At 35.3% G+C, this 21,541-nt stretch overlaps 3 protein-coding genes across 3 annotated transcripts in view; 1 reads left to right on the top strand and 2 right to left on the bottom strand.

Moving 5' to 3' along the window:
* LOC117124428 (ras-related protein Rab-31-like) overlaps positions 1 to 4,081 on the top strand; it is a 17,098-nt gene extending 13,017 nt beyond the window's left edge. The window contains exons 5-6 of the mRNA XM_033270660.1: positions 2,332 to 2,457; positions 2,772 to 4,081. Coding sequence (XP_033126551.1) covers positions 2,332 to 2,457; positions 2,772 to 2,995 — 350 coding nt within the window. The 3' untranslated portion in view covers positions 2,996 to 4,081. The remainder of the gene's footprint in view (positions 1 to 2,331; positions 2,458 to 2,771) is intronic.
* The window catches only part of LOC117124427 (glycine amidinotransferase, mitochondrial-like), a 52,067-nt gene extending 43,406 nt beyond the window's left edge, over positions 1 to 8,661 (bottom strand). The window contains exon 1 of the mRNA XM_033270657.1: positions 8,076 to 8,661. The gene's annotated coding sequence lies outside the window, so the exon portion shown is untranslated. The remainder of the gene's footprint in view (positions 1 to 8,075) is intronic.
* LOC117124454 lies at positions 6,860 to 19,629 on the bottom strand. The gene is made up of 4 exons (XM_033270686.1): positions 19,265 to 19,629; positions 14,991 to 15,414; positions 9,887 to 10,329; positions 6,860 to 9,336 (listed from the first exon to the last, which is right to left on the bottom strand). Exons 1-4 carry the CDS (start codon positions 19,569 to 19,571, stop codon positions 8,699 to 8,701), a joined length of 1,812 nt encoding a protein of 603 aa, XP_033126577.1. The 5' UTR covers positions 19,572 to 19,629; the 3' UTR covers positions 6,860 to 8,698.
* Between the last annotated feature and the right edge of the window lie 1,912 nt (positions 19,630 to 21,541).

Below are 21,541 nucleotides of genomic sequence, written 5' to 3' on the forward strand. Positions count from 1 at the left end.
TTTGAATTCTGAGAGCCTGGGTATGATTCTAATGTAAAATTTGAAAAATTTGACAATACGTAATTTTAAGGATACCATACAATATTTGACCTTGAATGACCTTACATGACCCATTTGTGGCAATCTGACCAGGTAAAAAATGATATGATGGTATTCCTCGATCATATAAACATACTCTTAGACATTAGACTTATAATTCCAAGTGGTTTAGAAGCGGAGATATAGATAAACATAGGTTTTATTAGGCGGCCATTTTGAAATCCAAGATGGTCGCCATAATGACCTCGGATGAGGTGGTTCCCACCAAAAATTGAATGCTATGACCGTAAGGAGCATGTAAAAAAAAATTGGTGCTTTTGTCCGGAACGTCCACATTAAGTCCAAATATGGCCCTAAGCTGCCGTACTATTTGTATAGGTAATAATAATAATAATAATAATAATAATAATAATAATAATAATAATAATAATAATAATAATAATAATAACGGCATTACATGTAATTAACTTGGTCTAGCCTTGTAATCAAGAACCTGCCGATTACTATATGCCTAATATTAATAACTAGTTCATTTTTACATACATTTGGTGCTCTGCCGTTTTGGCAGGTCTCATGGCATCCAGTATTTTAGAGCTGTCTATTCTCAGTTCTTCTCTTAATTTGAAAATAACTGTCACCCTGTTTCATTTGATGAAGAAAAACGCGCTTTTCCTTGACTCTTTTTACTTTTCCCAGAAAGCGTTTAGTAATAGGCCTAGGCAATTATGCAAAACCCATGCCTAACTAAAAAATTAAAATTGTCATAGTATGTAACTTAAGTTAAAATAACACTTTTCATAACTCGTGCAGCTTAATCAAATATTATATGTCATTTTAAACGACCCAATCATTGTATTAAATTTTAAAAATTCGACAGCGACGTTCTCTCAGAAGTTGTTTTGCAGACGTTTATCTGTTGATGACCTTTTGACCTCCTGAATTCTGCAATGAGATTTTCGGGTCGATTCAGCCGAGACGGCCCGAGTGGAGTTTCATGTAAATGTTTCGTACGGGAAAAAAAATCGCTAACGGGTAGCCAAAGATCAACGATCTTATAAACACAAGATAGCGTTTTCCTCGATATCCTCCGCGTGCAAAATCTGTAATAACGCAGTGTACGGCGTCCTCTTGCAAAAATGAAAACTTTTGAACTTTGACCATGGCGTACACCGCGCGAATTTACCTTTACGCGTAACAATTAGAAGCGTCGATTTACAATTAAGGAAGAATAACGTACTTGGTAACGAACTTTGGCTTAACGCGAACACCTTATCTCGGAACCTATGGTAACGTACTAGGACGCCCTCTCCCAAAAGTGATTACTTTTCTCTAGGATATTTTTTCTGGGGGTCTGAGCCATCCGACAAAGGGACTTGAGCTCGTAGGCCTGAGCTGGGAGAAGGGTTTGAGAGGGGGTTCTCCCTCACAAATAAAATTGTTTAAGAGTAGGAACCTCAGGGTGGCCAGAAATGACACTCTCAGACTGTGACAGACATGTGTTGGCTTGGCGTGGGCCTATTTATACATATTTTTAGTCCGACTGCCCGGCGAGCTCTGTTTGGGGGGGGGGCTTGACCTGTCCGGTGGGGGACTTAACCCCTGCTGCTCTCCCTGCTGGCGGCGCCAGCAGGGGGATGACAGCAGGCAGCAGTCCCCTTCTCAATCAGAAGAGGACTAGGCCATCGTCTGACAACAGATTTTGCATAGCCCTTGCTTAACGTAAACGAGACCTACGGGACCGGGTGGCTGGACCTAAACCTACGATTGTCCACACTTGTTGGGCCCGATCGTCTGGAAATTGACCCGATCGTCTGTCACCCGGCAGCAGCACAAAACTAAGCCTTAGCCTGCTCGCAAACGTCACATTGGTCACACGGTGTGTGTAATATTTTCTGGTAGAGCTGGGTATGATTATGCATGACGTCACATTACAAACCACGCCTCGCTCGGCTAAAGTGGTTGTATTTAGCAACTACCGAACAGCCACCAGTCCAAAACAAACAAAAACCCTTATTTTATTTTTATTTTTTTTCTTTTGCATTTTTTTTTCAAAGATTAAGCTACAAAACGAAAGAAAGCCGTGTACCGGCCACAGATAAACATTGGTACCGGTCACAGATAAACTCCCAGCGATTTGCCGAAAATGGTATAAAGTGCTTTCACAAGCGATTCATTGCAATTTAAACTATTGAATGTTATGGCGAATTAAAGTATAGTGTGACGATTTACCAACCACGATGTAGATGATAAACCAATTTAATATATTAGATGCCTGTACACTCTTTTTTATAGTCATGTGTGTTCTCGGAAACAAATGTGATCTGAAAGATGCTCGAAAAGTCCCAAAACATGAAGCACTAAATTATGCTGCGTCTATAGGGGCGCTGTTCTTTGAAACATCTGCAATGACAAATGAAGGTAAGCGCCTTTAGATAGTGTACAATACTCTGCAACGGTCTAATCATATTTTAATGATGTATTTTATGAAAAGCAATTATGTTATAATTATGTCCTTTATTCGAATACTGTATTTACCTTTCTTTGATTACACACACACCCACACACACCTCTTATACACATCTAGATGTGTATAAGAGACAGGTGTACGGCGTCCATATGAAACAACAACTAAGTTCTCATTTTATTCGTTAGCGATTCTAGGTTTTATTTAAATTGTCTTGAGCTTTAACATAGCATCACTTTGATACATTACCATTATTTTGTATTGTTAGGGATACAGGAAGCATTTTTACGGATGTCATTGACATTAATTTCGTTGTGTGAGACTTCACCACATTGTGGTCTTACGATTAAACCGTATGACGATCGCCGACGATCTGAAGACATCCCAGCACTTCCCGCAAACCTTCGTTTGGCTTTGGAGAAGAAAGCACAAGAAGCTATTGCAGAGCAGGACTATGAATCCGAAAAGAACTCTTGTTGTAAGACTTCTTGAAAAAGGCCAAAACCTATATGGATTGTCGTCAGGGAATGTGAGCTCGATACTATGCTATAGTAACATAATTTGCTTTACGATCTTCATCGGTTTACAGTACGTTCACACAATTATCCTGTTGATTATCACGGAAACTAGAGTGCGCGATGGCATGGCAACAGATTTTTTTTTCTCAGTTTTTTTACCTCAATTCTTCTCTTCCTTTTTCCTATCGTAAGTGTTTTTTTTTTGGTTTTATATTTGTTTTTTTGTTTTTTTTTTAAATTTTTTTTTTTAATAAGGCCAGATCAGAGCCAGAAGCTAACTGAAGGTGATCGATCAGGTTTTGTATTCGATTGGGCCGTTGAACCCGGATTTAGATAATGTCAGGTCACAACCATGAGGTGTAGGCTTCAATACCTTATCCAAACCTCTGCCCAGACGATGATACGCAAAACACCTTAGGTGGAATTGTGGATGCAATGAGCCCGCATAAAGTTGTTCCAACAGTTACTATATTTCACCATGGATGCAACATCAGATTTCAACAAGTCGTAACTGCTTGGTTGTAGAATCATTTTTACAATAAATTACTTAATGAAAATCAAGTAATTTGGCTGCCAAAGTCTTATTGACACTTGAGAAAGAAGGCACTTGTTTTGCAGTTATATACTACAAATCAACAAGCATGTAATAATATGGTTTCGATGGTGTATACGAAAATAATAGAGAAACATTGTACTTTTTCTATTATTATTATTGTTGTTATTAATATTTAAAAAACAAAACGTTTTAATATTAATGAAAACCTGCAGAGAATATTATAATTGCATTGAACAACATAGCATGTTTGAAAGGTTTATGTACCAGCAGGGACGTAGCCAGGATTTTGAAAGGGGAGAGCCGCTATGCGAGGTACGTAGTACTGTGCGGGGGTGGGGTGTTCCCTTCATACGGCTGGGGGACGCCAAGGACCCTGGTGGGGTCCAGGGGGCTAAGCCCCCTCGGAGGTAGCGCACTCTGAACGTTTAATGACTGTTTTGAGAGGATAAAGTGAAAATTGCAATAGACGCATCATAAATGATATTAGTAAGCCTAACAATAACTATAATAATAACTCAATAGTGGCGGATCCAGAGATTCGAAAGAGAGGTGACCCAGAGAGGGACTTTATGATTAGGACACCTCTAGATAGCCGGAAATTACACTCTCAGACTTAAATTTAAATAAAACTTCCTTTTTTTCCATTAAAACAATTTAGGTGTAGGCCTTGAATCCGTCACTACTCAAAACATCTTTATCCAAAGTAGTCATTATCACGAAAAATGAACAATTTTATGCACCCTCCCCTTAACAGTCAAGGGGAGGGTGCATAAATTAAGACATACTCCGAGTCAGGTCCGACTCGATGGAGTTTAAATGTCATAACCAAGGAAGGGGACATATCTGTTTTGGAAGAGGGGGGTGGGGAGACATTTCGTGAGTCCACACCCACCTCAGACCCACCATGGTTGGGGCTAGGGTACGATTTGAGGAAGTAATACATCTAGATGGCCAGAAATTATACACTCTTAGTCAAATTCATCATAATCACATTACCATTACATATAGTAAAAAAAAGCGCCAACACATTTCTCCTGATCTTTTATCAGGGAATTTCGGCAACCATAGAGATCTTATTAATATGTGTGATGTACCATAGAAAATAAAGCTTAAACTATTGTCTTTGATGCATGTACATAATTCAAAGCTGACCTCAGCCCCACAATGGTTGGGGCTGGGGTGAGAAAATTTGAGGAAATAGTACCACTAGCCCGGAAATGACACTTTTATATAGTAAAATTCATCACCATTATATCACCATTATATGCCAACAAATTTCTCATGATCAGGGATTTTCGGCAACCGTCATCTTCATCATCATCATTATTACTACTACTACTACTAGTAGTAGTAGTAGGCTATTATAAAACAAAAATTAAACGCTTGCAAAAGAATAAAAACCAAACTGAACCATACAATATCACATTTCTGTATCTTAAAAGACATGGCCTGGGATTTATGGATTTAAAAAGTTTGATAAATCCGCACCTTGAACGGTAGCAGTTTTATACCCAAAAATTTTAATTTTTGCATTATCGTGTATAGTGAAAAAAATTATTAATCTAATGAGTATTCCACTAGGTTACTATCAGGTTAGCGGGTGAATTTAATTGATAGACGTTTATGGTGGGTTTCTATCAGAGCACGGGTAACAAACCTATAGTAGGAGTCAATTAGAAATTGTACAGCATTTAAATCAACACCAAACTATGTGTATAACGTGTTACATATTTTAAAAGTATTCATTTTAAGTGATCCCAGGAAAGAATTTTTATTTGCTAGCAAGAACAAGCTTTAAAAATCTAATACTGTGTACAAAGGGCGGGGGGGGGGAAAGGTTTGAAGCCGCGGCTCCCACGGCTCCCCCAACCCACCCTGGATACGACCCTCTGTACCAGTACATTATAATATATTTTAACATAAACTCAGCTTGGCCTTAGGAAATGTAAAGCAATTGAGGGCAGTATAATCCCTAATCACGTTTTTGTGTTTTACGACAGTGGAAAAAATGTATGTATTGTGCAGTAAACTTTTTTTTTTAATGTAACGATGTGTTTTATTCTTTTTATCATTTACGAACTCTACACAACATTTAGTAATTTAATAAAATTTTTGATAAGTAGGCCTAATTGTAGGGCTACATTCAGGCTGTCATTGTTGTAAATTTTTAACAGACTGATTGAACCTAAAGTACCATAAATGTGATTTTGTTCGTTTGAGCTGGGTGAATTAGAACGAAATAGTTTTCAATTCGGGAGATACTCGGCTTCGCAGAAGTGAAGTGCGAGAATAGGCAGAGTATAATATAGGGACGTTGGTTGTTATGACTGGCCTCTGCACACCGACAGACTACGTAGCGAGTGTTTAAGTGTATAATATAGGGACGTTGGTTGTTATGACTGGCCTCTGCACACCGACAGACTACGTAGCGAGTGTTTAAGTGTATAATATAGGGACGTTGGTTGTTATAACTGCCCTCTGCACACCGACAGACTACGTAGCGAGTGTTTAAGTGTATAATATAGGGACGTTGGTTGTTATAACTGCCCTCTGCACACCGACAGACTACGTAGCGAGTGTTTAAGTGTATTTTCATTAAATTTAATAAATGTTGAAAGTCTGTAGCTGCATAGGCGGCAAGAACGGGATGTCTATTAAGTGATCCATACATTATTAATTGTCTATTAGTTGCACTGTGTTATAATGTAGGGGTCTTTCAGACAATTTTCTCTACGGACTTTTTCATCTGGTTTCTTACCTCGGAAGATATTTAGTGGTAATAAGCGTATTACCTAATGGTAATAATAATGATGATGAGGACAAAAGCAGTGGTAATGATAGTAAGTAAGTATATTTGAGTTTATGTTATATATTATGCTCTTACAGAATTGTGTAGTTATGGTATGTTATGATTAAACAGGTCTGTCGGTGCCCACCCAAGTTTTACATTGGAGTGATGTTTGGTTATTGAGAACTCAAATTTATCATCTTGAGTAATGGTAACGGTAGGATTGTAGAGCGCCTTCCACAATAAAATCGTCTCAAGGCGCTGACAGTACACAGACCCGAAGTCGGATTGAAAACAATAAAAAATAAAGATGATAGAAATTTAAAAAAATAAAGAATTGAGGTCGCTCTAAAATTTGGGATTTTTTTAAAAGAATGTTGACAAAGCCATTAGTAGCACGAGTAGTTTAGATTCCAAAGAATCGGTTACCTTTTAATAACAAATATATATCTAGGAAACAAACACAAACATCAAATTATACTTTAAACGTTAAAATCATTAAAATAAATTTTATTGCAACATTATTGGATAATATTTATAATATAAATTCAAATACCGGTATTGAAGCCGGTATACCTAAACTAAGGCACGCACCAATTCTTTTTAATCTAAAGTTTACTTGATTGAGTTCACGACTCAAACGAGTCTGGAAACCACTTCCATCGATGCAAGCTCTTGTCATACATCCTCTCGTTGGATGTTTATATTATTTTTCCAAGCTGGTCGGCTAACTTGTCACTATCATTAGGTAGGCTTTTTATGGTTTTCTGATATTGGATCAATTGTCTCAGGATCACATCAAATTTATGAACTGTTCAGTTGAAATGTGATGGATTTTCTAATCTTATCCCAGTATTTGCAATATGTTTATCTATAATTTAATAAGATTATCTCTAAGGTTACCAACACTCAATGTAAATCACAAAGCTTAGGTCTATCATAAAGCTACAGGCAAAAAAAACAAGTAAATTAAAATATGATATTTTAGTTCAATCGTATTTTATACGATGTATTTTTATTATTTTTTATTTCAAAAATATTTATACAGGATTAAAAACATATCAGATGGTTGTTATTAGGCTATTTTTAATATGGTCCTGTTTAAACCTATACTAGGAAGATAAAGCAAAAAGGGATTATTAGATGGTAAAAACGCGCGGCCATTATTTTATATGTATAAACCGTTCAACATATTGTATACTAAGAAAATTGGAAAGATCAACAGTGATAAAATAAGAATGATGAAAAAGTGCACACGCACATTATAAATGCATGTACGTAGAAATACATATACGTATTTTACATCGCATACAGTTAAGAAAAAAAAAACATTTACAGAAACACGTATCCATTGTAATTGCATTGGTCAAACTCATTATACATATACATGTATAGCTTAAACTATAAAAATGAGGATTATAAGTTTAACTTTGATAAGACAATAAGAAATTTAGCCCTAATTTCCTTTTGTATCCAACATCTATAAATTTCTAAAATCGCACCAAACGTACAGTTTAAAACCTAAAATCGAATATTTAGTTTTAAAAAAAATATTGTGTATAATTAGGTTAATTACACCATTTGATTAAGAACATAGGCCTACATTGTCTATACCCGATCGCTTTAATTAGCCATATCCGCACAAAAACAGGTCACTTTTGGGATGTTGTATACGAAAGAAAATAAGCACCGCCACTGGTATACACTCACCTATTAAAAGCCAATCTCCAAAAGAATATCTACTAGATGATTGTCTTCAAATTCAAAATTAACTTTTGCACCTTATAGTAAAGTGAAGCTCCCGGTACTTCTCATGGCAAAGTCGCAAACATACTCCTATTTTAGCTCGGCAGTCATTCATATGACCAAACTGACCCATTGGTCAGTCCTTGTTACCAGGCAAGAATACGATATGTTATCATACTAACGAGTACCATTATTGGTCAGTTCTCACAGATTGATATTTTATACTTGGCATTTATTGGATAGAATATAAGTTTGTTAATAAAAACAAAGCATGTTTGCTTTACAACTTACTTAACATAAACGATGTGGAGAGTGATAAGGTTGAGATAGCCTTCAAGGCAATGCTCAACATGGATATCAAGATGTAGCGGATTAGAGGGTCTAAGCCAAAGGGCATTCAAATCTCTTATTTCGACATTGTTTGCACTTAGCAATCATAACTATACCTTCATCGTAGCATTTAGGAATAATCATTATAATCATCATAATGAACTGAAAAATATAAATATTCAGTGTACAAGAGGAGAACAATACTGATGATAATTACAGACACAAATGTCTTATTTTCTAATTACAATCATCTGTAGTTAATATGGAGGTGGGGGATTGGCAGTAGGATATCCCGGGTGTGTAGGAGGTGGATACTGGATTCCGTCAGGTGGAATTGGGTATCCACTTTTCATTGGATAAGAGTCAGGTGGCTGATAGCTAGGGGGGCCTGGCTGATAGTCACCGGCACCAGGCGTAGGTGGTTCATAACCGTAGCTCTGATTGTAGTGGGGGTGTGGTTGATACTGTGGCTCCGGTACTTCTGGGGTTGTTGCTCCATAATTAGGCGTAGAGCTACTATGATAGCGTGCATAGTTATCGTGGCAGATTTCTAGATTCTTCTGGTCAACCAGCATCTTCATCCTACACAGGTCCACCAGCCATCCAACGCCGAACCCCCCAACCGTGAATAAGTACAACATCCCCCATCCATACCTTTTTAGGTAGAAATGATGAAAGCCTAACACACCGAATGGGTTAAACGCAATGACATACACATCATCGAGTTTATAACATTTGTCAGCATGGCCGCCATCTTCACACATCTTCATATTGACTCGTTTCACGAGGAGTGGCATTCTAATGTTGTCGAATACCCAACCAAGACCACACAGTCCCACGGTACACGTATACAGCACACCCCAACCAATGCGTCCAAGGTAATAATGGTGGAAACCTGTTAAAAATAACAGTAAATACCTTCATTGTAAAATTGTTTATACTTATAAGAACACAACGCTGAAGAACACTTGGTTAAAACCGGTGTCACTGAGATTCCAGCCCCCCCCCCCCAGTTAATAGTCCCCATTTTTAAGATACGTTCATGAGGGATCTGTATTTTCCTGACTGAAATGAGAGGCCGAATTCACTGCCTGGGGAAACTTATGGATTAAAACTAAGGGAAAGCGGAGAATTTACGGAGTTTAAAAAATCATCTTACATCGGATAACACACTTGTCATCCAAATGATATATATTTGTGCCTCAGTTTGTTCTTAGCTTGTTCTTACATTTTAATCAATTTCAGTCTCGGTGTTCTTAGAAAATGTGTTCTTATAAACAATCTGTTTTACTATATTATTAATATTGTTATCAATATTATTATCATTATCATTATCACCACCATCACTATCATTATCATCGTCATCACTATCATCATTATTTATTATTGTTATTAATGATAGGCTATTAGACCTCAGTGTATAAACACAATGAAACAGAACTCACCAAGTAAACCTGTGATCGGAAAAAAAGAAATGATCCAAGTGTCGCCCAGGTCTCGGGATTTGTCTACAGGAAAATCAGGGTTCATAAGCTTGTGGTTAGCACGTTTTACTAGATACGGCATCCGGAACAGATCGAGCAACCAGCCTAGACCACACAGACCAAAAGTGAATAAGTACAGAAAGCCCCATCCTGTGCGTTTCAGGTAGAAGTGATGAGCTCCGAAGAAACCTAACGGTAACAATAAAATATAAGCATCAAGTAAAGACTTAGTCCTCGTTAGGACTGATTCGTGCGTGACAGTAACCGTACTGCTTTCGGTTGTTTGGAAGTCATCGTGAGCATTCGAGTTTGCCTCGGCGTCCTTAGACGAGGACATCATAATTCGTTGTGAGTCAAAATTCCAAAAGTATCTGTAATAACAGTAGCTCGCGAAAATAATCTGACTTTATAACTATTCGTCCGTTGGCAACAACCAGCAAACAGCATGGAAATTTAGGCTTACATCTATGCCAATAATTTCCAGTCATCAAGAAACATAATGATTTTGCCCATTGAGTTATGAACAACTAGTGATAATCCATTCATACCTCAATAGTGTAAACATTTTCGATCATAACTCTAAAAAAGGTACTCATGAAAGAACTTTGTTTATATAGCTTACACTCGTGATGCGATACGCTTACAATTATGACGTCATACTCACGTGGAATGACAGCTTTATTATAAGAGATAATAATGTTATATAGATATAAACTGTGTAATTGTTTCTGTATCTACAATATTTACTCTGAATATTAGCCATAGATCAAGTCTAATATTGCAACACATATTGTAATATATAGAGAAATCGATCTACATTAACTCACACTCTCATCCAGTAACGTATTTTGGAGCTAATGGGTGGGGTGGGGTGAAGATCTGAATGGCTTGCAGTACTCGATGTTGGGCGTTAACTGGCAAAAAAGGTAAAGGTCGTTTTTAACTACTTGAGTATAAGAAACGCAACCGCTTTCATCAAACCGGTTAAAAAATTCAAAAGTATCATTCATATCTTTAAAATTGTTATCGAGTGGTTTTTATATTTTGTTTTAGTTCGTACATGGAAGTATAATACAGGCCTATATGTTAATTTGGTGGACAGACCTCTTCCTATTCTAATAAGTTACCCCTTTTCAATGTAGGCCTTAATATTCCATGTTAGACTAATTAGACTTAGTTGGCGATTTTTTTTTCTTTTGAATTATTTACCCTACACGTTATTCTATTACAGATGGCTTATTAACTAGAAAGATAATTGAGTTAGAGCACAAAGTTTGTTATCCACCTTGGTTAACACCTACTTATGAAATTCACAAGGACTACATGAGACAGGAATTGTGTGAATTGAATTCTAAATGGCTGGCTGTTCTGAATAGCGCGACACCAGTAATAAACATTGCGAAGATTATATTATTAATTGTTTGTTAGGATGTTTGTTTTGCGATTTTCCGTAAGAGGCTTTTGTATGATTTATGGCGGTACTTGAAAACGAATGGTCTTATGACTTCTCGTCACTGATAAGAGTATAAGCCTATTATTTTTTAAAGATACCGCCCTCTATTTGTACAGACACGCTAACAAATATACATTAGGGGGCTATTTCATTGCTCAATTTCATAGTACTACCACAATAATTATATATATTGTATTTATTTCATAAATACATACAGTTTTTACATTAATATGTAAAGCACTCATCACATCATTCTTAACAAATCAAATGCCTCAATGATGAGGAATGTTTATATAGATGGATAGACATAGGGTAGAGGGTGGGGTGGGGGATGGATGGGTTCGGGGAATTGAGGTAGTGAAGAGCAAGTTACTGCTAGTTCGAGCTATGCTCTTTTATGGCTTAAAATAAAACTATTTCAATATCATGTGCACTTTGGGGAACCAAGGATATCCTTCAAGGAGAGCCAGGAATTATGCGGTGTTCCGATGTAGCACCTGTTTTGGACTACCGATAGGGCCATTTAGAGTGTAGACATTTGAAGAAATTAGTTTGGGCGCATAGGCATAGAGACCATATAGGCTATATATGTCAAACAACTTTAACCTAAAGATCAAGATTATTCGACACCGTTGACTGCAGGATTAAAGCCTCTTCATCATATTTCCCTCAAATTTACACTTCGTTAATTCCTTTTATAATGCACCTAATAATTGTCATTGGTGGGTTAGTAGTTACGTGATATTGAGGATTTACACCAAATTTTAATGGCAAAATATTCTATTTTGCGTAACACTTCTTGTAAATTTATTACAATTTCTACACATTTTTGTTCCATTTATTTTGTTCCATTCCAAAGATCAAATGTTTCTCGTACTAATACTTTTAAGTTTGCTGTATTTAATTCCTTTCTTAGTACATGGGATGGTTTACCCATGGGGTCAGAGACATGCTTTTATTTGGAATTGGGCGTTCCTTAAATAAATTTCAAGAGCAGTCTTGGCATGTTCGGTTATAATAATAATAATAATAATAATAATAATAATAATAATAATAATAATAATAATAATAATAATAATAATAATAATAATTATTATTATTATTATTATTATTATTAGTGCACTTTTCTTGAGATATATTAAATTTTTTTTTTATCAATAATACTATTACCATTATTAATATTACAATCATTAATGCATAGTATATTTATGTGGTTTCAAATCTTAATGTATATATATATCAGATTATTTTCTGGTAACTCTCGTGTATATTTTCTTACTCATTTTAGTTTCTTCTTGATGTTTGTTTATTGTTCTGAACAGACGTCCAGTTTCGCCAATGTAAAAATTACTGTGCACTTGCGGCACGTAATGTCATATTCTAGGTTTGTTTAAGCCAATTTTTTCCTCTGGATGCACTAAAAGATTTCTAAATTGTGTATGTGCCGTTGCCGTGTATATTTTCGGTAATATACAATATGTAAGGGGTAAGTGGCAAGTTATGTTGTTTTTCAGATATTAATAAGCAAAATGTATAATTTCAAAAGCTTTAAATTGTGTTTTGATTTTATTATTGTATTCAAATCGAAATGAAATGTCTGTTAGGGTATCACAGAATTTGTTTTGTAAATAATGATTTTACGCTCAAATGTCGGTTATGCCCTTTTGCCATGATTTTTCTGATTGCAAACATGTTGACAAACTTTGACAATATGATATTATTGCACAATTCAAAATGTCAATTTACTATTATATTTGTTTTAGTTTATTTAAATTCATACGTATTTGGTGACATAGTCGTAAGGAAAAACATTTTGCAAATGAAGCAAAACATTCGAACAATTAAATTAACAATGACATTACTACCCTGTCTTCCAAAATCTGATATGATGTCTAACCTCACTTTCCACATTTAGGACTAATTAGCAGAATAGGCCCCTATCACTTATTACGTAAACTATCATAGTATGAAATATATAATGGAATTAACTGAGACTGACAAAATCATTTTATATTAAATTGTCCCGTTGTATGTAGGCTATGTGTTCAAAAGGCTTTGTGGTTTTCTAATCTCAATTTGTGATTATTTTATGCTCTTATGCTCAAACAACAGAGATAAAAATACAAAGAAACTAAAGAAAATTACAAACTTACATTGAACTGTCTGTATACTATTAAGCTTCAACGAGGATAAACTATCATAAAAATAATATATTTCATTTCAACAACTTAATTGTTAAATGTAACTGCTAATCTTTGAAATAAACCACTCTTTGTTACGTAAACTCGGCGAAATGAAACATGAATTAAATTCTTAGTACAAGTACGACTACGAATGTTCAATGTAAACAAGATACAAGATTTCAATCAAATTATATAATTTAAACAACATATCAAAAACAAGTCTACGTTTACTTAGTGAATCAATATTTGCAGTAATTACAAAGCTTCTTGGGTCCACTCTTATGAATAGAGGTAACACTGGCGACTTTACGACGAAGGAAATACGTCTACTGACATCTAAAAAATACGTGTGAATGGATATGATAATGGAACTGGTGCGTTCCCAGAGTAGGGTAACGCCTATGGGCTCTCGGGGGGGGGGGTCCAAAGGAGCCCCGGAGGGTCTTTCGCTACTAATGCACAGCACTTGTCTAGCACAGCCATGACATCACGGTGCATAAAAGGTACTCAAAACTAGCAAGTAATTCCCATACAAAATGTATCTACCTATGCCACTGTGCGCTCCTAAGTATAAAATGACTTATTTCATAATTTCCAGTTGACTTTCTGACATTGGTATTCTCAATTAAAATCGTAACTGTGGTTTGATTAATTAAAACTGTGGACATGTTTCCAATATTATAGTCCGAAAGGGGCGAGCACGTGGCACTTGTAGAACACCAGCATTGAAAGAGAAATGAAAAGGCGCATTAAGCGAAGAAGTTCATCAAAATCAGAGTGAATTGTATTATCATTATATTACATTACAAAATGATATATATATATATATATATGATTAATTTGATTTAAAAAACTTATGTAATTTCAGAAAAGTTTCTTTAAAATATTAACCATCAATTAAAGAGGAATGGTCAGAAATAAGAATATAATTAGCGGTATCAACCTTGTCAGACAAATCTTTGTTACTTATAACCAAATCAAGAATATTGTTATTACGAGTTAAATATGGATTACGGTACATTGCATTAGGACACAACTGTCCAGGATATCAATATGGTGCGCGGCGCATCCATTGCATTTTAAGTGGAGCAGGGGTCCGCAGACGAATTAATTCCAGGCAGGTTAAAATCATCTGAAATTATTATATAAAAATTATGTGTACTATAGTATAATTATATTCCATTAGCTAGGCCTAATTGTAAGATATACCTAACAAAATTGAGTATCACCCACAAGATAGAATTTTTAAGATTAATAATAATAATAATAATAATAATAATAATAATAATAATAATAATAATAGACCTATAGGCCTATTAATCAATTTGAAGGTCCAATGACCATGCATGATCGCAAAGCCAGAGGGCTGTGGTCACTCCATCTTTAAAATGGTAATGCAGTGTGAAATGGTGCAATAAAGGCCTAGTAATGGGACGGATAATACGCATTGTTGGGCCGGCCGTGAACTCCTAAGTCAGGACGGGGCACCTCAGAGCTTGTGTTAGCATGAGGTGTCCGGCTATCATCAACATTGTCGTTACTTATGTCAACCAGTAACTTCAGTCGAAACAGGTCCACCAGCCATCCTACACCGAACATTCCAGCAGTGAATATGTACAATTTCCCCCATTTATTCCTCTTCAGGTAGAAATGATGAAAGCCGAATACACCGACTGGGTTAAACGCAAGGATATATGCATCATCGAGTGTATAACTTTCATCATCATTATTGGCTCGTTTCACGAGAAGTGGCATTCTGATGTTGTCGAAAATCCAACCAAGACCAAACAGTCCCACGGTACACGTATACAGCACACCCCAACCATAACGTTCAAGGTAGTAATGGTGGAAACCTTTTGAAATTAAACAATAAATCTTTTATTCTAAAAAAATATTTTGGTTTGACTGGATAAAACACATTTAGTTTGTCAAAATGCTTTTTTTCATGTGTGTAATTTTTTTTAATGGCTAAATGAAAATTAAATGCAGAAAATCAAAATACAAATACCGGTAGTTTGAATTACAGAAAATCAAAATACAAATAGTTCGAATTACCAAAAAAAAAAAAAAAAAAAAAAAAAAAAAAAAAAATCAAACTAAAAAATGTTGAGAAATACATTATTCATTATAATTCATTATAATAAATAATAATAATAATAGCAATAACAGTAGCAATAGCAATAACATTAATAATGATAATAATAATATAATAATATTATTAATGATAATAATAATAATTACAATAACAATTACAATAACAATTACAATAAAACAACAAAACAATAATAATAACTTTTTTCTTTTATTTATTTACTAATATCTTTAGCCAGGATGACACAATCATTTTAAAGAAATGTTTTTCGTTGTGGTCCTGGAAAAAAATAAAAAAATAAAAATAAAAAAAATAAATAAAAAAATAAATAAAGAAATAAAATAATAATAATAATAATAATAATAATATTAATAATGATAATAACAATCATAATAACAATAATAATAAACAACAAAAAAATAAACAAAACACAAAAGAACACACCCAGAGTCAGGCATTAATAATCATAATCATCAGTGCAATTTTTTTTTCTTTCCCTTTTCATTCTTTTTTTCCCCTCCATTTCCTCCTCAGAAATCACGAAAATGGCATCCATTGACTCACTAAATACGTGTCAAAGCACTTAGAAATATCTAAAAAACATGCTCCAATCATCTCGGAGTCATCCATGCATTCAAGCCATTCATCAACGACTCTGTGTAAACATGTAACTGTAAAGTGATTCTTAAGAAACGCAAATTGATCAATATTGATTAAATCATAATCAATAAGATAGGAAGTCAATTGAGCTTGCACCTCTTTCTCAACAATTTTAAATAAATTCGTTTTATGAATTAGTTTACCTTATCATTCTTACGGCAATATAACATGGGGGGTTACAATAAACAAATTTGAAACATTATGTCGATGGACAAGTTCCGAAAGCACAAACTTGATCATTTCTTTCGTCTTCAAAACGCGCTCATTTGCAGTGATGTTTCCTACAGAGCTCACACCATTAAGAACATATTCCATAATACTACGCTATACGACTTAAATAAACTGCAAACTGCCAACTTTATGTTTCGATTGTCCAGCGGCTGTGGGTGGGGGGGGGGACTTCCACAGTCAGGGGAAAAACAGCAATTCGTCGGGGGAAAACATTTTTTTTGTATTTTCTATACATAGGCCTATTAGTAGACTCTAAAATCGATTAAATAAGCCTTTGAAACCCTTAAATTGCCACTTTGCTCTCGTCGGAGATATCGCCCCTCCCGTCGGGGACCTCGGACCCCAATTCGGGCAAATCCTGTCGCAACCACCGCTTCAGATTTTACCATTCTATTCAAATTTATTTCGGTTTAAAATTACATACATCAAAAAATTACATACATCAAAATTACAAGAACAATAAAAACAAAGAGTGCTGCCAACCAAGGATGACCAAAAGTACACAAACGTGCCACGGTCATGTGGCTCTCCGAGGCAGCACAATTTGGAGCCACCGGTTAGGCCCGGAGACCAGGGCCCCGCTTGGGAAAGCTGACCCACCTTCCTGTCGGGGAGAAAAGAAAATTTGTCGGGTAAACTAAAATGTATATGTAATTTTAACATAATGTGAGATTCCATTCAGTTAAAATAAGCTTTTTAAATCCCTATACCAAAATGTCCAGAGGCTAGGCCCAGGGACCCAATCGAGGTGTTCTGTGCTGCCCTGGCCCCGTCTTTATAGGCCTATGTTACCGTCGGAAACATCCCCCTCTGGGACATCGGACCTCTGTTTGGCACATCCTGGTGGCACAACTGGATTTTAATGCAGTGGATTAAACATGTTGTATTATGGGTATTTTTAGAAACTATATGTACTGTATATGCTTCTTTTGGGAAATCCCAGAATCTTATAGTCATGAGGTAGACATATTTTAGGAGCCTCACTAACGAATACCTCCCTGTGCAAATGAGTTTCTTTATATTCTCGATAAATGATTTATTCCTTGTTTAATTTTATCTAAATAACACAATTATGGTACTAACGTTTAAAGTATTGAATGCTATCTGATCTTCGGACGCGACGCCACAACGACATCGATGGACTAAAATATTTGAACAGGTCAGACAATAAACTTTCCCCAAATGATAGTAACATAAGTTTCTTGCTACAGGGCGGCGTAGCTACAGCAGGTATGACAAATTATTCACTGGGCCCTTTTGTCGGATGATCAGGGACAACAGTAGTTGTCCGCATGTTATATGATTTATGTTATCTCTTTTGTATAAAATATATATATATATATATATATATGAAACCCACACAACGTCAACTCAGGAATGTATTATTTCTGTTATAATTATGTCAGTTAAAGATATAAAAATAAAATAAATAAATAATATAAATAAAAAGAATAAAAATACATTAGAAGAGGTGACTAATATTTACTCTCTGGACTTATGAGGGAATCAAACAGGCAGTGAATGTCATATATGAGCAAACATAATAGCAAAAATAATAGGCCTAATTAGTTTTACGATCGCCCAATATTATCTCATTGTTGAGTTTACTGACACAGTGGGAAGTGCTTAACATAATACCAAGCAAATGTACATATAGTACTACCCCTAGATGGTTGCAGTATAGAATTATACTTAATATTTTACCAACGAGAAATTACCTCTTTAGATTTTTTTTTTTTTTTTTTTTTTTTGAATTGTAAAGATTATAAAATATGTAGAGATTTGGATACCTGGAAAAATAAAAACCTTCACTTAAATTACAATTTTCAAAGCAAAACATACTGGGTATAAATTAAAAAAAAAATAACTCAAATAATATTAATCTCTCCCCTCAACCTTTGATATATTGTTTTCGTTTTGGTCGTCACTACATACTATTCCTCAAAGCTTTAAATAAATGTGATAAAAAAAAATCAACTCACGGCCATTGTACAAACTTCTTAAGATCACTACCGGTATTGAAAATAAAAATTGATTTACAAATACAATGTAGGCCTAATTGTATTACCGTACTCGCGCGAATAAGCGATCCGTTTGAATAAGCGCCCCTCTCGAATGAGTGCCCCTCCTAACTTGAAAATTTCCTTAAGCGCCCCGTTTGAATAAGCGCCCCTTCTAATTTGAATAAAGGCCCCCTCAATAATTCAATCAATCCTGGACTGTGATGTTGGCATGATTTGAGGTGTGGAGTGGAATCACATTCTCCTTTAGTCAATATAAAAAATATGAGGATATTTATCTTGGACAGATGAGAGCTCCCCGGACAGACAGTACATTTCCAACTCTCATCTTCTTACATTTTTCTAGAGCCTTGTCTTACTGCTTTTCCGACAATTTTTTTTTTAGAACAATATTGGAAATTGATTTACAAATACAATGTCTCTGCAGCTATGATTTATGTATAATAACCTGTTTACATATAAGAAGCGGTAGGCCTATAAAAAGTATTAGTTTATAAAATATATTCTATTTAAATGATTTGAAAAGAAAGGCACTTGTACAATTGTTCTTTTATTTTTTCCTCTTTTATATTATTTTCTATTCATTATCAATGCTGTTTTTTGAATGATGAAATAAATGTTTAAAAATGCGTTTTAGATAAAATATATTTTCCACTATTGACTATTCTATTTGTCTAATCACAATGAAAGAGAGCTTACCAAGTAAACCTGTAATTGGACATAAGGCGGTGATCCAAGCGTCGCCTAGGTCATATAAATCTGACTGCGATTCTTGCTGCGTATCATCGTTAACAAGTTTAGAACGCTTTACTAAGTTACGCATCCGGTAGAGGTCGAAGAACCAGCCTAAACCACACAAACCTAATGTGCATAGGTACAGATAACCCCATCTTGTGCGTTTCAGGTAAAAGTGATGAGCACCGAAGAACCCCAATGGGAACATTAAGATATATGCATCTAATAGTACAGCATGGAACTTTTTCAAGTCTGAATTATTAGAAGCCATTTTTCTTTTTGTCGTTCTTCGACCAAAAATGATAGGCCTATGTCTATAAGCATTTCGGAATTTCCAACCTAATAATTCGTCTATATTTAGTTTAATTGTTAAACGCTAAACGGAAGACATGACAACATTTCTATGCCAAAGCCAAATGACGCTCATAATAAATATTTTCACGTGCAAATTCTTTTTCATATTGAGTCTTGGCCAACCTCCAGTAAGAACGATGGGGTTTTCCGCTTTTACACCAGTCTCGGCGTGAGGTAATTAAAGCATGCACCAGTCTGACTGTTGTTCTTCTATCAAGGGATTTATTTATGCTGGTTTTTTTTATGATTCCTGAATATGAAGCTCTACAGATGTTTTGATGAATCAATTACAGAATCCAAGTTCCTGAGTTTTGAGAATTTGGAAACAAAATGGATTATCTCCATCTTTGACTAGTTCAGATATCTTTATTTATTTTATTTTTACCCAGTCATCAGCATGCTGACTGGGTTCTGTTTCCTAGCAGTTTCTTTCTTTCTGGCAACATTTTAAAAGGCTACTAGTGGCAAACTACTGGACCGATTTTATTAAAACTTGGTCAGTAGAACCGGTGCCACCTCCCATTTATGTGTTGTTCACAACTTGAGGTCAAAGGTCACATAAGGGGAATTAGGGTCAAAAAAACCAAAAACCGTATAAAAGACTACTTGTCTCACAAATAACGTAGCACAGTCTTGTCCTTTGCACATATACATTGGCATAAGGCAGAGTCTATAGGGTGTTCAGGGATAAGGGGTCAAAGGTCATTAAGGGGTAATTTTCCTCTTTATTCTGGCAACATTTCAAAACGCTATTAGTGCCAAGCGGTTGTGCCGATTTCAACCAAACCTGGTCAGTATAATCGGTGACACCTCTCATACATGGGGTGTTCACTGCTTGGGGTCAAAGGTCACATAGGGGTCATTAGGGTAAAAAACTTTCAAAAAAATAAATAAAAGACTTCTGTCACAAATAACATAGCACAGTCTTGTCCTGGGCACATATGTATTGGCATAAGGTAGGGACGTTATGGTGTTCAGCGATTTACGGTCAAAGGTCATTAAAGGGTTATTCTTTTGTTCTCAATAGTAACATTTAAAAATGCTACTAATGGCAAACCATTGGAATAAATTCAATCAAATTTCGTCATTAAGAACCGGTGATACCTCCTACACCCCAGTCTGGGATCAGGGGTCACATAGGGTTCATCGGGGTTAAATTTTCAAAATAGCCCAATTGAGCTCAAATTTACCAGGAATGATCCTTAGGACCTTCTAAACACGAAAAAAATACTCTTCACCCCATATGTCAAAGCTCATAGGTCAAAGGTTCAAAATGTTACTAATGGCAAACGAATAAACCAAATTCAATCAAAGTTGATCATTAAGAACCAGTGACACCTCCTACACCCCTGTCTGTCATCAGTGGTTACGTAGGGGGTCATCGGGGTTAAATTTTCAAAATAGCCCAACTGAGCTCGAATTTACCAAGAATGATCATTAGGGCCTTCTAAATATGAAAAACTACTCTTCATCTATAGGTAAAAATTCACAAGGGTCACTATAGTGAAAATTATCAAATATTGCTAGTGACTAACGATTGGACCAGTTGCATTAGAACATGGGGTGTTCCCAGGTTGAGGTTAAAGGTCACAGTGGTTATCTCTTAAAAAATGACTGGGTTCATGTTCTATTGAACATAGTATCTCTAGTTATTTTTATATTTATTATCCCGTCCAACAGCAAATACAAAATTTGCTACTTACTAGTGGAAACACAAACAACAAACGGATACATAAATATTGTAAACGTGTGGAATAAAAACAGAAGAATATAACTAATAACAATAATAGTACTAATAATAACAGTATAGTACTAATAATAATAATATTATTATTAATAATAATAATAATAGATTTTAACTAATTATCTTAGTTTTAACTGTGATAT

This window comes from Anneissia japonica, unplaced genomic scaffold, assembly GCF_011630105.1.
Source record: "Anneissia japonica isolate Jap-2015-1 unplaced genomic scaffold, ASM1163010v1 scaffold665_len1252844_cov201, whole genome shotgun sequence".
Classification (NCBI taxonomy): domain Eukaryota; kingdom Metazoa; phylum Echinodermata; class Crinoidea; order Comatulida; family Comatulidae; genus Anneissia; species Anneissia japonica.

What these genes read in the sequence shown, in the direction of transcription:
- LOC117124454 (XM_033270686.1), bottom strand. Translation starts at nt 19,571, where the DNA reads ATGGCTTCTAATAATTCAGACTTGAAAAAGTTCCATGCTGTACTATTA. An exon ending in AATGCGTATTATCCGTCCCA is followed by an intron (nt 10,330 to 14,990) that starts TTACTAGGCCTT and finishes ATAGTTATAAAG; the next exon opens with TCAGATTATTTTCGCGAGCT. An exon ending in TCCGATCACAGGTTTACTTG is followed by an intron (nt 9,337 to 9,886) that starts GTGAGTTCTGTT and finishes TATTTTTAACAG; the next exon opens with GTTTCCACCATTATTACCTT.